We start from the raw sequence: 19,249 nt of genomic DNA on the forward strand, positions 1-19,249 counted from the left end.
GGATTCGTTATTTAGTTACAATTTTCGACGATATATGTACCTGAATATAACTCAAATAAGTAGAAGTTAAAGGTATATACATTTTTCAACCATTTGTAGAAACATGCCCTATAAGCTTTTACTATTTCATGAACTATAACGCCATTGAATTATGGATGACTTTTTATGCCTTTTTGATTGTTAAAATGAGTCACTCTAATATCGATAAGAAGTTTTCATTAGAATTCCATGCTCCTTAAGAAAATCAGATCTAGGAGAATCTCAAGAATTTCTGCTTTACAATTTACTATTACCTTATTTTAACGTAAAATGCAGTAACGCTGGTTGTATAATAGATAAGAAGGAATGTCTATTTTCAAGAGGCAATAAATTAGTAAGACCATCCTCTTCGACTTTAAAAGTTTATGAGGTTCCAGCACGCTATAAATTTCAATAATTAAATTTCTTTCGGGAAACCTTTAATAATTCTTGTCAGAGTTGAACGCATCGATTTTTCTTTTTGTTCTTACAATGTAGGGTAATGTTTTCAGTCATATTACCGATAAGAAATCGTTAATTCGAAGATTAAGACGTGTTTAATGTACGATTAAAATGGTTTTAAGCAAAATTTAACGAATAAGCTGAATTTGATTGTTCCACTACAGTCTATTTCTCTACAAGATTTCCTGGAAAGGCAACATTAGGTACTTGTACACGTTACAGCTTTAAAATAAGCGTTTTGGGAATAAAATCGTAATTAAACTTCTGTGTTGGATATGTAAATGTTACGTTTTCTCATACGCATATTTTAAAAAACGCGTTTCGGTCCCATTTCTAGCGATTACTTTTTGAATAAATTGAAAGGCGAATCTTCAGAAGCGAGAGCTTTGGTGAGAAAAGTCATTTATCTTTTCGATTCAATATATATGTATACTTAGGTACATGCCCCGTCTATTCAATAAATCACTTACTTTAACTTATTAATTAGACGGTTGCTGGGGTAAAGAGGGGTAAAATTAGGTATTAATATAATTTTTTTTTATTGGCAGAATTTGTGAAGGACGAACTTTACCTCTTCCAGTTTTTGAATTCTCTTGTCCAATTGCCCATATTCGAGTTCCTTAGCTTCGAATGAGGTACCATCGTCAGCGTCTTTTCGGCAAGATTGACCGTCTGCCAACAGGGTAAAATTTTCCCGACATTGGCACTGGAAACTTCCGGGCGTATTATGGCAGATTTGGTCGCATGGTTTTTGTTCTTTACATTCGTCCACATCTATTTCACAAAAACGCCCATTGAATCCTTTTGGGCACAAACAAAGGTCGGGTTTCACACAAGTGCCGCCGTTTTGGCACAGCTGAGAACATTTTGCTAAGAGAAAAAAAATGGCTGATTTATATCGGATTTAGGACACATGATTTTAGCACATACAGGGTCTCCACAATTTTATAATTTTAAAAATAATGTCAGTGTTATTTTTAAAATTGTACCTGCTGATCGTAAAGGTAATCATTAAATTGTGGCACATATTATAAAATGTTACTGATATTGTTACAAAATGACTTAAAAATCAATAACTACGTTCTAGTGTTGTAAATTAATTTCAGCATATCTCAATCCATACAATAGCGTTTTTCCAGAAACTTTTTTTTCGCTCTGATTGTACAATAAAGGCTTAATTAATCTCGGTAGGTACACCTATTAAATGCATGATTGTATATTATTTTTTAATTATACAGAATGCGTCTGTTGGAGATTATTATATGAATGTTTTTCTTTGAACAATATGCTCAATTGAATAGGTTTTATTTTCTCAATTAGTTACATAAATATTGTTAATTTTTTTAACGAGATAAAAATTGAAACTCTGCCTCTGTTACTTAGTGTTAATGTAGTAAGTTTATTTAATATGTTTTACAAATATATGTAGTTTAATTTATTGGAAAAAAAAACGAGATTGATTAATTCTTACGTTTGGTACATCCATGACCCCTGTAGTCTCCCTGGCCCCATCCTGGGCAACAATAATAAAATACATGTTGTGTATTTTTCGATGTTATGACATTCTTGTAAGCAGTTTCATAAACTAATCTAAAACAAGAGATATTCGGTATGCAAAAATGTCTTGATTAATTCACATTTCAATTAAAAATTACTTTACACCGCTGCACATGTGATGGTCGCTGCATTTTTGGGTGTATCTTTTGTAGATGGGTTTACAATAGGGTAGTTTGGTCTGCACGGGGGTTGTAACGTTTTTAAAAGTAGTGCACACGTGCCTTCTGTAAAGAAAAAAATGTTTTACATAATTTTATTCCTTTTAGCAGTAATTTTACTACAGGGGTTTACTAAACTAAGTCATTTTGTGACGACACTTTAATAGCAATATGAGTTTATCTTTAATATATATAAATATATATATAGGGGTAACATGGCATCCCGTAGATCTATTATCTATGTTATTCTCATTTCTCAAACTCTGACCCGTGAATTTGGAATTACGCCCAAGTTAAACTAATTCCTTTTGAATCCAAAAAATTAATAAAATAGTTTGATACGTGCCACAACATTTCACCAACAAATTATGAACGTTTACCAAAATAAACATTACACACACCAAGCACCATCCACCATATTTAATATTTTTAACAATGACGTAATTGAGGTAACAAAATGCATTAACAAATCGGAAAAAGGCAAAATCATTAGAAAAAAATGCAATTTGACAGAACGCAGATACTACCTCTATGGATTATATTCGTAATTACTCATAAATTGCTAATGTGTGGATTCCCCGAACTTCTCTTTTTCGCAAGGAATAATGCATTAAATTTAAAATTGGCGTTATTTACTAATAATTGAGATAATAAATTGATTTATCTGAAAATGATACAAGTTGCACATAAAAAAACGTAAAAGATTGTAAAAAAGCTAAAACATGTTAATATAACAGTTGGAAAGAATTAGATATAATTTGAAAATAAGAAAACATTACAAATTGCTTTTTCTATGCTTTGTTCTTTATTCAATAAATTAAGGAAGAACTACAATTTGAATCCTTTTTATGGATATAATTGTAAATGTTAAAGTATGTTTATGCAACCCGTAAGATAAGTTAGTTCTGTCGGTTGCATAATAAAAGTTACTNCCTTTTTGATTGTTAAAATGAGTCACTCTAATATCGATAAGAAGTTTTCATTAGAATTCCATGCTCCTTAAGAAAATCAGATCTAGGAGAATCTCAAGAATTTCTGCTTTACAATTTACTATTACCTTATTTTAACGTAAAATGCAGTAACGCTGGTTGTATAATAGATAAGAAGGAATGTCTATTTTCAAGAGGCAATAAATTAGTAAGACCATCCTCTTCGACTTTAAAAGTTTATGAGGTTCCAGCACGCTATAAATTTCAATAATTAAATTTCTTTCGGGAAACCTTTAATAATTCTTGTCAGAGTTGAACGCATCGATTTTTCTTTTTGTTCTTACAATGTAGGGTAATGTTTTCAGTCATATTACCGATAAGAAATCGTTAATTCGAAGATTAAGACGTGTTTAATGTACGATTAAAATGGTTTTAAGCAAAATTTAACGAATAAGCTGAATTTGATTGTTCCACTACAGTCTATTTCTCTACAAGATTTCCTGGAAAGGCAACATTAGGTACTTGTACACGTTACAGCTTTAAAATAAGCGTTTTGGGAATAAAATCGTAATTAAACTTCTGTGTTGGATATGTAAATGTTACGTTTTCTCATACGCATATTTTAAAAAACGCGTTTCGGTCCCATTTCTAGCGATTACTTTTTGAATAAATTGAAAGGCGAAAAGTCATTTATCTTTTCGATTCAATATATATGTATACTTAGGTACATATACGTGCATAAATCGTTAGCGGTTATTAGTAACATGCCCCGTCTATTCATCATTTATTTAACGAGCCGCCATTCAATCTGTTATTTACAGCCGCCCCGGCCGAGCACTCAACATGAGATCCCGTTTTAATTGAATATTATTTTATTTTCATTAACGCCGAGCTTTCACTACCTGATGTTGTTAGCAAGGTCCGTTTTCGCCATTAGGAAATAGACCAGCAAAACTACAACCATCTTTCATCCTCAATAACAAACAAACAGATTATCAACACTCCGATATTTTGATGAATAGATAGAACAGTAATCATAACTTTTTTGGGAAAGTAAAGCAACCCCAGTCTTCCAATTCCAATAACAAACAAACCCTTTTTTGTCTGAATTCATCTTTCTGGCATTTAAATGGAAAGATGAAGAATTTGGAAAATCAGACCTGGAAGTATAAATTTTTGGTAACTAAACCCCAGTCGATTACAAGTTCAAAAATCATCATCCTTAATTCATTTTGTCCTAAAATCTTCTTTATGATGATTCCTGTTACAAGTCCTCGAAAGGAGAGAATTGCGATTCCTTCGGCGCGGAGTTCCTATTAAATATTAAACTATTGACCTGATGTAAAGCGTATTCGGCCCAAGTCGTCTTGAAACAAGGTTTGTAATGTCCTGTGTAAGCTTTAATGACCACGAGGCGTGAAATAGAACAAACACGTTTCGTAAACCTGAAGCCAACGGCGACCTGCGAACAATTTCAAGAGGATTTTACTGATCTTGACATTGATTGAGACAGGCGTTACTAGACCGTTCACTTTCGGTTTATGTACAGCAAGAAAACAAACTTTACTGCCTTTACTGTTGAAATATCCATTGTTACCTGTCCATTATCGTTCGCAGGAAACGCGAAAGAAATAATATTGCGACGTGGGTGGAGATGTTGACCTTTGAAATATATCGTTCACACTTTAATTGCCTGAGATATTTTAGCCGCACTGTACACAAATAACTGAGTATCCGACTTACAGTGCGTTCAGAATGAATATGTTTAAAAAATTGCTTATCGAAGCAAATTATAAATGTCACTTTTGATTTTGGTCCTTCGAGCCGAATTTCGGGCAGGTTGTATCTATTTAATAGCCAATATTTTAGCATTAACGCATACCTAATACAAATAGAACCATTTATATCTGTACAGGGTACAGGTATGTCAAGGTAAGTTTCATTTAAGAAACCTGATGGTAGAAATAAATTTGGTTAAAATACCATTTTCGGTTTTGGTCCTTCGAGCCGGATAGGCAATTTATTCCAGTATTGGGACACATTGTAGAAGGAGTGGTAGGAAGCCTTTATTACGATCATATATAAAACTGGCTCAACATATCCCTTACCCATATACATACACATAATGTAGTACCATAACATTGCCCAGCTTCGAATCAAATCAAACGGCATTATTATGCGGATCATGTTTGGATTCCTATCCAAACCACCTGTGCTCCTGACTATATTGTCTGCGTCGACCTGATAGTACAATCATCTCTTTCTCCTTCTGTTTCTCTTTCTCCTTTTGGTGCACCATTCTCGCGTTCGCAATGACTCTCGTATAATTTGTAGATTCTATAAACATTGTGTTCTGGTGGTGTGTTTGACACCGAATGTCGCGACCTACCATGATAAATGTTCACGACATACACTAACATGCACGATGTACTACCATGCAAATTGTCAGGATGGGTTTTCGTAAAACGGTTCCAGGTTATATATGCACATTCGAAAAGTACATTTTTATAATCCCAATCCCACGCTTATTACTGGAAACCTTGTTTCTACTCATTCTTATTTTACATTTTAATTCTAAAATAAATTAAATTCCTGACCATATGCTAATTGTAATTAATTAGATGGTGCTGGATATGTAAGTGTTGAAATAAATTAAGGACTACATGTGAAAAAACTTGTTTCTCAATCGTTGGCGTTTGCCCAACTCCAAGATGTAGACGTTTTTCTTTCGCTGTTATTTCTTTTTTTCTTACAATTTTTTTCAAACTAAAAATGTAATATTTAGCCATAGTATAGTTCACTTTCCGTTCCTTCAAGACTTCACTTAACATCAATTGGACCATAAAAAGTGTAAAAGTTATTGTTTACTAATGCCAGATTTAATTAGAGATATACCTGCTGGTAGGATTCCGATGTTCCTGACTTTTTTATGGAACGATTGTACATATATACATAAGTGGGTACCTCTAAGGGTATTTACGGCAAAATGGCATTCTTGCATGCAATTACGAGAAGCTCAAACGACTCAAGCTAAAGAATTATGTGTTTTCGCCCCATAAAACAGATTTCATTACTGCATATGCGTACATATGTGTGTAAAGTAAGTATGTGAGGTCCGCGGTTCGGTATTTTTTAAGCTGCTTTCGAGTTGGGTCTCTTTTATTACGTTTTTTTACCATCAACGAACTAAATTTAATAACAAAGTCGCAGAGATGGGCCTCCAGGTAGCACAAAGAGGTTTTAAAACGAAGGATTTGCATTTAATAAGGACCACGACTGAATCGCTGCGAGCTCGTCTACAAACTACTTTATAAAATGCAAAAACACGATACAAGATTTTCAAAAATGATACCTGCCTCAGGTGACGACTTAAAAGGAAGAGAAAGTTAAACATTAAATCCAAAAAATATGCCCAAAACACGTACATGTGCTTGCTTGATTAAATTCAATGGTCCTTCGAGCCTGATTCACTATTTAACCATAATTTTTGTTCGGTCCGAATGAGTATGTTGTAATAGAAACTTAAAAATAAGATGGATATTCGTGCAAAACAACAAATTTCCAATTTATCTGGTCGACAATGGCACGTTCGACTGGTGGTTCATGTATTATTCAGCGTGAATGTTTCTTCGTCATTTCGAGCCACCTTCTAGGCATCGCAAATAAAAACCCAGCTACGACGAATTACGTATGATCTGTGAATGTCGATAAATCTATTCTAACAGCATTATTATCACGAGCAGATGCTCGACGAAAACGAATAAATTTTCATTCTAGAAGCCTTCAGAACCGCTACCAAATATATATGTATGATAGATTTAACACTAACATGAGAACTCAAGCAGAAGAAGTTAACAGGACGTTTGAAATACTAATCTTCAGATGGATTGAGAAGAATGTTACCAGGGCCGTCTTTAACCTATTGGAGGCCCTGGGCACATAAACCTACCGGGGCTCCTACAGCCTTAAAAGAGAATTATTTTGGTTGATCAACAATTATTTGTTTCTTTATATTCACAATAAATGAGTAGATAATTGTAATATGACTCGGAAAAGTAACTCAATCAGTCTCAGGTTGGTGCAAAATTGTGTTTTTCGAAAAGGCACCTTTCTAGTTTTCAGATATGTAAAATCGTCAACCAGTTTGATTCTTTTCCGTTTAAAGGAGCGTTCGCCACTACAGTTAGTTACTATCATGTTTAAAGAGATTCTTCATAGCAGCAGATTCTTTGCAACTTTGTCTCGGGATTTGGAGATTTCAAGCGAAAAACAATGTCAACAATAATGAGTGTCCTCGTACAAACTCAATCGCTGTTTTAGATGCACCCTTGGGGTGTCAATTATGGAAAGTAAGGTATTTCTACTGTAATATCTCTTTTCAATTCGGTTGGACTATCGGTACAGAGTCATCAAAAAATGTCTGGCGTGAATTTCTAAGTCTTATTCTTTAAAACAAGTCCTTGTAGTCAGATTCTGTATTTTTCTCCTTAGAGAGCGATTCGAAGTAATAAAATTTGAGAATATATAAAAGAATCACCTACATTTAGGTATGCTCGCGTTTATGGCATGCAAAAGCGATTATGCAAGTAAATATTCTAACAGCAATTATTGATTAATTTTCTTAAAATAATTATCGGCTTATGGATTATGGATCTGGCAGGAACTATATAGGGGGCCTGTGTTGATTGTGGGGCCTCAATGTTACGAAAGAATAGTTTTTCAAAAAGATCTTGGATAATGCTGATAAAAATATTTCGACAAAGAGTGATAAATTATATATAAATATGGAGAACAAAACGTCAAAGAAAGTGTTACTATAATAATAATAATCAGTAATTAAGAATTTAGTTCGATATATACTTATTAAAGATCATATCTTTTAGATCTTTAAGCTTTTACTTTTTCAATATTGTTTAGTTAGATACAAACATATGATTTGTAAATGTGCTTCAGAACTACTCATGGAATTTGATTTCATAGCTCACAAGTTATCTAGTTTGTTTGAATTAAAACACTATTCATCCCTGCGAAAGATCCTATTTGCTTTAGGTATTCGTCGCGATTCAGACAAAGAGATGCTATCTTAGGATTAAACTTGACGATGCGCGAAGCAAACAATTCGATCTTACTTGTTATTTTATTTTTGGTTTTGTTGCACGCTTCTACTACAAAATTTGTAAGAAGTTATCCGACTTATCTTTTTCTATTCCATACAAGACACCCTGTGTGATTTGAAACCCAATAATTGTGTAAAAAGTTTGAATATGTTGAAAAATTCACTTGCAAGTTGAATAAAGAAATAAGAACAATAAGATGCATGTGTTGGCTAAAAGTTTTGCTGGTAGAGATAAAGTTAGCGATTTCCCTTTAAATTCATACAGACAGTTTGACGGTTGGAACACAAACAAACTTAGGATTTGTTTGAAAGTTGGGAAATAAAGCGATAGACTACGAATGGCTAGCAAAATACATAAATCAACGAAAACATTTACAAATGAAGATTTTTTTTTCTTTACTTTGTAAGATGTTGTGCAAAATCGGGTCAATTTGTTTATTTTCGTTTAATGCATATTTTCTGTATCCCATTTTTGTCATACTTTACTATGTGTCACTCACTTCGTTAGTGTTGCCTTTTTCTATCGTCACCTTATAATCTTAATCATATCCGTCAAATACCAGACATTTGGACAAAATCTATTGTATCCCATACCCAGGTAGTATACAAACTAACCAAGTAATCATTTTACCCGTAACATATCGACGTTATAGGTATAATAAGTTAAGTAACTCGCATATTATACCTGTTATGGCTAAATATGAAACAACACACGAGTACGGGCAACATGTCACAGGCCTACGCGCGTCTGAGCTAATATTTATTCCTGCAGAGATTGCTAACATTAATTACTCCCTTATACAATTCATGATACGTTCCGTTTGAAGTCATAACAATAAATAAACAGCAAGATACAGCTGCATTCTGAATTGCATTGGTACATGTTTGTTTCGCGAGAGCGACTACGTTTTTTTTAGTCCTACATTTGCGACACAAAGTCCTTGACAAAGCGGTCGGTACACTAAGGTGGTCAATTGTTGATAAATTCACGAGAAAGTTGAGGTAAAAATTACCCGCTTCACTTTCGATTCGAAATATCTTATTATCATCCTTATCATACGGCTAAAAAGTTTCGCCAGTGGCTTCTGTGACTAAATATAGGGTTGTTCGGAAAGTCATTTCGTTTTTTTTTGTGGAAATCAAAGACAGTTTTCGTATAATAAACAAATACTTTATTAAATTATATATTGACCGTTCTGGTCCAACACCTTTTGCCATCTTTCTGGTAGTAGCATAATTCCACGCTCATAAAATTTTTGGTCTTTGCTGACAAAAAACTGATCGAGGAGGTTTTTCACCTCCTCATTTGAGCTGAAGGTTTTACCGTCTAAAAAATTTTGGAGTGACCGGAACAAATAATAATCCGATGGTGCCAGGTCTGGAGAATATGGTGGGTGTAGCATTGTATCCCATTCAAGCTGTAAAAGCTTTTGGCGAGTGACCAAACTTGTGTGAGGTCTCGCGTTGTCTTGGTGAAACACTACACCTTTCCTGTTGATTAGTTCTGACCTTTTCTGTTGAAGTGCATCATTCAGTTTGTCCAGCTGATGACAGTAGACTTCCGAATTAATCGTTGTGTTATCCGGTAAAAGCTCAAAAAAAACGATTCCTTTAAAATCCCACCAAACAGACAGCATCACCTTTTTTTGGTGAATATCGGCTTTGGAAATGGTTTGAGCCGGTTCATCTTTTTTGCTCCATGACCTCTTGCGTTTGACGTTGTTGTATACAACCCATTTTTCGTCCCCAGTGATGATGCGCTTCAAAAACGGATCATTTTCGTGACGTTTGAGAAGCGAATCGCAGACGTCAATGCGGCGACACAGATTTCTCTCTGTGAGAACATGGGGAACCCATACATCGAGCTTCGAGGATAATCCCAGGCCTTTCAAGTGGTCATAAACTGTTGAATTTGATAAATTTAACCTCAATCCGATCTCACGTGTTGTTATTCGCCGGTTCACATCAACTAATGCCTTTATCGCGTCTTTATCAGCTTCAACCGGCCTTCCCGAACGTGGTGCATCTTCGACATCAAAATTGCCGGATCGAAATTTAGCGAACCAGTTCTGGCACTGGCGTACTGTCAACACACCTTCTCCATACACATCAGTCAATTTCTTTCTGGCTTGAACAGCATTTTTACCCTTTCTGTAGTAAAACAGTAAGATATGTCGAAAATGCTGCTTATCGCTCTCCATATTTAAAAGGGCACCAACCAAAAACTACTGCGTAGAATTAATTGGAATTTTTCACACACAAGCCTTGCTATATGAGCTCTCAAAGCATATAAAAATTATACGGCTTAAATGTGCAAAAAAATACAATTAAATCCTCTGTCGGAAAAAAACGAAATGACTTTCCCTATACAACAACCCTATACATACAGGTAGCTAGATCTAATTGAGATAACGCGATTATAGACAAGTGGTCGCGTCGTCATAGCCTTTATTAATTCCATGTCGGACAGCTTTGTAATCATAGTAATCCCATTATTCATATTCGGTTTAATTCACGGAATCAGTTATTACGAATGTTAACAGCCAATTGGACGGGTGCCATATCTCGATCCTGCTGTTCCATCAAGGATAATAAAATCGATAAGACCAGGCTCCGAGATGGTTTGTCCGCAATGAAGAAACAACGGCAACAAGGTCGGAATAATAATGTTGTTGTTTCACTTTTGAAATGTTTTCAAACAACCCCCAACTTTTTCCGACGCTTTACGAGATTTTTCGTGCAGACATACATATGTACGAAAGGAGTAAAAACAATTTTATTTGAATAAGGAAAGGGTTCTTTGTCCGAAAAATTGTTTTCTGTCACTTTCTTTTGTTGGAGTTTTTCAATTATCGCGCCTATTTTGGTTATTTCATATTATTATGTTGGCACCGCCTTTTATTTCACCATAGTGATTTCTAAACAAATCGCTTTTTGTTTAGTTCTTTTGTAACGTTTGTCCAGATCGGTTCATAATTAATAAAGTTTCTTTTCAAATTAATTCTGTTCCACTGTGTCTTTTAACCTCGCCAATATCTTTTAGTTCTTCCTTTAATTGAATAATATCAATTTTCAAACACTATTATCGCAAAGCTTTTACAAATTTTGTAAAGCATTTCTTTGTAAACGATTGCAACATTTATTATAATTTATATTTTAATGACAACTTTTTATGGTTGTGTATTAATGTATTTAAAGTGGTGCATCAATCTTCCGATTGGCATTATTATGTTCTGGGAAATCATAAAAGAGTTTTTAATTGTTTTCAATTTACTTCGAGCCATTTTGGCGTCGACAATAAAAATTGGTTTAATGCAGAGTACTTATTAGTTCCAGAAATCTCAGTTGTATTATACAGGGGCATTTTCAAAATACACTCCATAGAGTGTTGTCTAGAATTTAGAATTGGTTAAAAAACAATTTCGACCTTTAAAAACTATTTTTGTATTACAAAATTATCAAGAATAAGCTAATGTTTTGTAACAATCCATTGACAAGAAGTGTTGTAGTTCTGAGATTTGGTTAGGTTAAAACTATTGTTCAATCTTAACTCAGTCATACAGAGCCGGACTGAAGATTTTGACCCGGGGTGCGATGTAACCAAATTTCTCTTTTTTTTTACATTTCTTGAGTCATTTGGCCCGGGGTGCATTTGCACCCCTGCACCCCGGGTCAGTCCACCCACGAAGAACAGCGAAACGTCTGGAATTGAAAGTAATTCGACTACGGTAAAAAATACCCGAAAAAAGACATTACTGTATGTTCTTTTGTTAATTTATTATTGTCTTAAAAGGAAAAAGCAATTTTCTTTTACGTTTTAATTTGAATAACAGAGATCCACCCCGTAAATGGTGGATGAATGTTAATTTATGCAGAAATGCGGCTTGATATTTACGACGACGTAAACGGGTGCTTCAGTGATTGAGTTTTATATGCCGTTTAACGCTTAAATGGCCAAATAACATTAACATTAATTGCCTGTTTTTATGTCTTTTTAAAACATGTCAAAAGATTAATTTATAGACGGCGAACGCCCGAGGTGAACGCTGACTAATTATTCACTAAATTTTTCTTGCAATACATGCAAACAACACTTCGATGCACTTGCGTAAATTGTGCATATTCTGTTTTGTTGCGCCTTGCGTCCATCTCCTCTCTTGACCCCTCGTGAGGAAAAAGCCGTTTACAATAAATATTGTGGCATGTGTGTAATTGCCTTGGTAATGGCGAAATAAAAATTTATGAGCAATTGTTATCAAAAACTGGACGCTATTTATAGCGCATCAACGGACCGCGAAACTGACAATCGCGGAGCCAAGATAAAGTGCATCAATAACTTTTATTTGTTCTGTCACTGGCATCATGCAGTATAGAAACAATTAGCCCATTCCTCTTTATTAGAGGAGATAACGACTTGAGTTTTCTCTTCTTTTATTATATTTACTATATGGAGTATGGAAGAAAAAGTAAGGAAAGAGCGAATATAAGGATAGAAGAAGTGGCTGATTTTAGGTATCTAGGAAGTCAGGACAGAAGAAGTAGAAGAGATGTAATGATACGACCCTATGATGATGATCGAGTATGCACTTTAAAATTTTACTCTCAAGGACTTCAAAAATTACTAAAAAGGTCCCTATAGATCTGCTAAAAGCTGAAATATCTATCTACAATAAATCGCCCGGTATCCGCCATAAATCTAGCAAGTGGTTAGTGGTTTATGGTAAGCAAATCAGTTTGAGATCAAGATTACTAATAAAATAACGCAATTTAACGGCTGGTGTGTCAGAGACCTCTGGTCGCCGATAGGGTTCCATATACACGGGCATATATCTTTTGAAGTTAACGAATTGCGGCACTTTTGTTAATGTTTATTGCGAAAACCTGTCGGTCTTGTTTTTAACACGGTTCGTACTGCACCCTTGTTGCACCAGTAAACCATTTTTCATGCATTGCAAAGAATTTCAACATACAGGGTGTTCTTTTGGCCACACTATTAATACCAATTGATAGCAGTACCGACCTATTAATTCTATTTTATTATAGTGTAGTTTAGCTCAGGATAGGAAAGAGTGGAGGTACGTGTCCAACCAGTCTTAGGACTGATGACCTTATGATGATGATGATGATGATAGTGTACACTGTAGTAGAAGATTAGTCAGTACCCGGTTTGGATTTGATACCTGGTGGATCCGGCAGTTTTTTTTTTGGGATCTATCGGGTATTGGATACCAAAAAACAAGAAAAACCAAGCACCAGCAATATTAATTTAATAAGAAAATTGGTAATTAAGATTTTATTATATTATAATTCTTGTATTTTTCCTCAAGAACAAGAATACATCAGAATCGCCGAACTGCTGCAATTTCTGTTGGGTGTTGGTACATCAGCTTTTGATTAACGAAGATAACTTATTAGTATGATTTTGTGACCTTGCAGACTTTTAGTGTTTATAATCATTATAGGCTCGTTTCAAAGGCTTCGAATCAATCCTTTCGTTAAAATCGGTCAAACAAGAATTAAAATTTCATTGGTTTAGTATGTTTTTTGAATGGGACTTGTGGTGGTTTGGGACTTTGGTCTGGGATGTAATTCATGGAAAGCTAGCCAGAACGAAGATATACTGAGCGGTTGGTTCGATTCCGGGTTCGTCTGCCTTGGTCCAAGTTTTTCTGTGGTTTCGTTGGATCACTTAGGTAAATGCTGGGGTAGTAATATTCCACAGATAATCTTTCATTCTCTTGTGTCTTCATTTCGTCCATCTCATCTTTCTCACCCGAACCACCACTCACCCATTCCCACGATTCCTGAATGAAAGCTGAAGAGGGTCTTCCGCCCTAACTTCCGGAGTAGTCCAGAACTGCCCGCCCACCAGCGTTAGTGGCTGGTGGGAATGAAACACCCAAAAGTTTTTAGAACGAATATATATGAACCACTAACTACAGTGGTTTCGGCAAAATCATTATTACGTGCATCCAGCTCTGAGGTTCGGTCTCTTTTGTAGCGCATCCATGGCTATGTAGAGATATGGGTGATTTTTAACTTAAAATACTGATCACACAGCATCCTCTTGGTTATCCTTTTATACAAACCTGCCAATATATGTGTAACGATTATTTGCCCTATTGGATTTCGTCACCCTGTGTATCAATATTTTTATTTATCTGCTGTACACCTAATTGCCTTTTACGATGTAGTAAATTACGTTCACAGTTCGCTACTATGAAGCATATACAGAAATATATATAGTTCCGTATAAATCTCGATTAAAGCATTGTTCTTTTCCAAGGAGTGGTAAGAACCGTGTCGAAGTCTAGACACAACATTTCACTGTATGGTAAAATATTATTTAAAATATTCTCATAGACTTCGTCAGCTCCCATCAAATCGTTCATATCGCGAGAAATCAATAAAAGATTCCACATTAGATTCGGATAATCCTTGATGCGGATAAGTTTCAATCGATGCGGTTTAACTGGATTAGCTGACGATTTTTTGCGTCCGTACGCCGAAGGTGTTTCTGTATGTCCTTTTATAGTTCACAGACATAAAAACTTTGGTTGGATCCGAGCCAAATCGAAGCCGCACCTGACGCAAAGTTAACAGCCTCTTTCTTCGCGTCCAATACCACAAATTTCAATATAGAAAATTTTTACCGCCGTCTTCTGCTTCTATTAATACGCGACGCATTCGTTTACTAACATTGCGGTTATTACTTTTAGTACAGTACGTACCTACTTAATTCCATGGTTTTATGACATACGCGTATGATACTTGATTTCTGAATGGTCATCCCGTGTGTGAATTCGGTTCCAAGGACGCGAGGTAAACGGCCAGATGGACTTCTAAAATTACATCGCCGTAACACGGAATCCACGAAATCGAAAGTGAATTCCTTTCACGGTTGCGACCATCCATGCATGATTTGGTTACATACACCTTCGGACACACACATAAAGATTTAGATGCTTATCTCAAGATATGATGCGAGATAAAACCGGTGGATCCATTAAACCAACTCATTCGTATTAAAATAAGCAATCGATTACCAAAACAATCAAACATGAATGAGAATGAAGTGAGGAAGACTAACTAAAAGAGGGGATGTCTATCTAAGTGGTTTATCAAGGCGTTTCAAGATGTCTCATTTCGTTCTAAACATTCAGGAATTCCCTTTGTATTTTTTGTTGCTGTGTTGCTCTTAAATGTCCGACCTCTGCTGAATAGTACTTGCACCAAATGAACCCTCTGGACTTTTAATCAATCACGTCGTGATATCCCCAAGTTCTGGATCTTAGCGCTCTAGCAAGATACCCAAGTCTGAGGGTCTTGCTAAGAGAGTATCGGGTTAGTCTCGGTTTTGTTCGTTCAATTTTGGCCTTTGTCTTGCATTTTCGAATCAAGATCAAGATCATCTTGCTCGCTCCTGTGCCAATAAATGCTAGTTCCTAGTTTAAATTGAGAGAATATTTTTTAAAGTATTCTCCTAAATATTTCGAAATATTAATACACTTCAATGAAATCCCCGTGTTGTGTTCCCTATTGTGTGCTAAATTCGTAGCCGTATCTAGACCTAGGGCGATCATTATCCTTTCGTTCAACGGTAGCATCGGATCTGCGGATCTTCACGACAGGAATGTTATTATCTTCGTGATTACAAGTGTCAAATTGTGCACGGATCGCTGACATATACGACTCACGACTCGGTCGGTCCGTTCTCATGAATAATAGCGAATTACTGCATTATTCAATAGCAGCAGCAATAGCAGTAACAACAACAACAACAACGACAATGTACCCTGCAGGTTGAAACAAAAAAAGGGCTGCGCCCGGCCGGTAGGTTGGTACCGGTTCTTCCTCGACCCGCAACTTTCTTTCTTTACCTATAACAACTAGTGAACGCTTTCAACAAAACCGATGCGGTACGATGCGATGCTACATAATACAATACCTGCAGAGACGTAATACGTAATTTATTTGAAATAGTTCTACCCATTTAAAGTACAAACACGAAATACAAAATGCATATCTATTTGTATTATTTTTAAATACGAACCATCGAAGTTTGACTAATTTCCTTGACCCCGAAGACTATGAAGATATTATTTAAAGATTTTCTTTTATTTTTCTTTTTCGTATTGCTAGGGATGATGACTTTTTCGTTTAAATCTCCTCGCAAATATAAGTACGATCTATTTTATCTTGTACCTATGTGCATTTTCTCATGTACTACCGGAAAATCCTGTAAAAGGATTCTCATTACGTGTAACTTCAGATAAACGTATCTCGCGACTAGCACAAAAGAATAGAGCAAAAAGTAGCCCTGACATCCTGTAATCACCTAATTCACGTCTTCTGTCCTCTTTCGACGTCTCTCACGTCTCATTAAATTGATTCAAGGGATAGGTTGGTCCGGTAGTAATGTCGTTCGAGAACTACTTTTTATCCGACTCTTCCAATTCTATACACTCCTTTTACAAATCATTTATTGCTAGAGATAAAGCGGAAGCAGCTTGACTTCTTTTTTTTCTATCGATATCTATTACGATTGACCTATTCGGAACTCGGAAGCAATCAATCGACCTTTGAAACATTTTCATTTTCAACTATGTAAATTACGAAGCTTTTTATATACTTATATAGCGTAAGGATATCTCATGATGCTTCATGAAGCCTGTGAGCCACATGTACCTTGTATGCCTCATGTAGCGTGTGGCTTGCACGTCATGTCGGGTAAGGACTCATGTAGCATTCGGGCCTCATTTAGCGTGTGGGCCTCATGAAGCATGACAGACTTATTCTAAAGTGTGGCTTCGTGTAGCGTGTGAACCTCATGTAGCGTAGGGATTCATGATGTGAGCTTAATGAAACATTTGAGCCTTATGTAGAGTGTGGGCCTCATGAAGCTTGTGAGCATCTTGTAACGCATGAACTTCATATAGCGTAAGGACTCGTGAAGCATTTGGGTCTCATTAATTCAGCGTGCGAGCCTCATGAAGCATATGAACCTCATGTAACACATGGCTTCGTGCAGCGTGTGGACCTCATCTAGCGTAAGGACTCATGAAGTGTGTGGACTTCATGAAGCATTTGGGCCTCATGTAGCGTGTGGGTCTCATGAAGCATGTGAGCTTTATGCAACGTGTAGCCTCGTGCAGTGTGTGGACCTCATCTAGCGTAAGGACTCATGAAGTGTGTGGACTTTATGAATCATTTGGGCCTCATGCAGCGTGTGGGCCTCATTAGGAATGTGAGCTTTATGCAACGTATAGCTTCGTGCAGCGTGTAGACCTCATCTAGCGTAAGGACTCATGAAGTGTGTGGACTTCATGAATAATTTGGGCCTCATGTAGCATGTGAGACTCATGAATCATGCGAGCTTTAAGTAACGTGTGGCTTCGTGCAGATTGTGGGACCCGTACACCGTGTAGGTATGTATTCTTCTTTTAACGAAACTATGATATATAACCATAAAGCTATAAATCTGGTTAATATATGTTTATGCTTTATCCAGATCGTTTATAAACTAGCCAAATAAGCACTTTAACATTAGCATGTCATCTTTTCTATTTTCTCAGAAATTAAATGTCATCTGCATGGTCGGTTTCGCCAACATTACACAGTAACCATGAAGGAATTTCACTCGGTAACTTACTCACCATTGCAAACATAATTATTATTAATGCATGTGCCCATAATAATAATATTTCTAATGGGTGATAGTAGAACCGGTGTAATTTTTATTTTAATTAAAAATAAACGTCGGGTCAACGAAGATTTACCGTTAATTGATAAAAGATACTGGCTTGAAACGACTTAATAGTTGGAGTTGATGGTATAATAAAAATATACTGAAACTGAAATTGAAGATGTACGATAACGTGTTATTGCTTGGAAGCACTTAATTAAATTAAGTAGCATTTTTATAAAATTGACCGAATCTAGTAAATGGATTTAGTTTGTGGTTCAATGAAGAAAAGGTTCATTAAAAGTATTGTGCAGATAATAAAGTAAAGAAGCTTCATCTTTATGTTTTGTTTGTTTTATGACAGAAGAATTCCCAACCACTAAAAGTACGTAAAATAATTCAATGAAATTTGCCCATAAAAAGACAAATTAAATATTTAAATAATGCGCTCGACTGTTTATAAAAGTCCATGGTTAATTATTTTTAATGTATAAGAGACAAAGCTAATTACTTGATGTCATGAGTGTAATATTTCTTTATAATTAAGCAGTTGCTATGTATCAATTAATCAATTAATTAGTGCAGTATTTGTGTGAAGAAATGTAATAATAGACAATAAATTGTAAACTAAAAATAATTAGGTAAGTAATTAATGTATTATTAAGAAATATTTCTACAGAGTCTTCCCGAAACTTACCCCGCATGCTTGATTGGAGAAGCAATAATATTGGATTTGTAATAATTTTTTTCGAGGTCTTCCGCGTTCGTCGCGGGCGTCGACGCTGTAGGCGTCGTCGACGTCGCCTGAACGCCGACGCTTTCTTTCGACGCCTTCTGAAGATGATGCAGCGACTGCTGCTGCTGCTGGACGTGGTGATGATGAAGATGGAGCGACGAAAGAAGTTCGCGTCGTCCGGCGGAAACGTTCGCGATCGAGACGACGAAAATGAAAGACGTCGCGACGACTAGCATCGCGACGCCATCGGCCTGCGAACGGCATCGAAGCATACTGATTGCGTACTGATGGCATGCTGCTGGTTGATACACGTGCTCTCTTAGGATCACCAGCAGCAGAGACAGCAGCATGACCACCACCAGAAACCGCAAGAGAGGTAGCAGACTAGAAGCGGAGGGGTCAAGTGACAAGAAGGATGGAATTGCAACTTACCGAGATTAAAAACCACGAAGATCTATTCTTTGAGTTAGTTACATAATAATTCCAAAATTTTGTGGAATTACGAACGAATTATTTTCGGTTCTCGTAATCCCTTTGTCGAAATAAAAAACAGAATCCTAGTACCTATAATTTCCTTGATTTCTTTCA

General features: G+C 35.9%; 1 protein-coding gene across 1 annotated transcript; it reads right to left on the reverse strand.

Annotated features, from left to right (window-relative positions):
- Nucleotides 1–1,003: 1,003 nt before the first annotated feature.
- On the reverse strand, nt 1,004–19,026 carry LOC108744237 (epidermal growth factor-like protein 8). The gene is made up of 4 exons (XM_018479900.1): nt 18,623–19,026; nt 2,136–2,261; nt 1,952–2,070; nt 1,004–1,350 (listed from the first exon to the last, which is right to left on the reverse strand). The coding sequence occupies exons 1-4, from the start codon at nt 19,009–19,011 to the stop codon at nt 1,019–1,021; spliced, it is 966 nt and encodes a 321-aa protein (XP_018335402.1). The 5' UTR covers nt 19,012–19,026; the 3' UTR covers nt 1,004–1,018.
- Nucleotides 19,027–19,249: the final 223 nt, after the last annotated feature.

The sequence above is a fragment of the Agrilus planipennis genome, unplaced genomic scaffold (genome assembly GCF_000699045.2).
Source record: "Agrilus planipennis isolate EAB-ADULT unplaced genomic scaffold, Apla_2.0 scaffold13, whole genome shotgun sequence".
NCBI lineage: Eukaryota > Metazoa > Arthropoda > Insecta > Coleoptera > Buprestidae > Agrilus > Agrilus planipennis.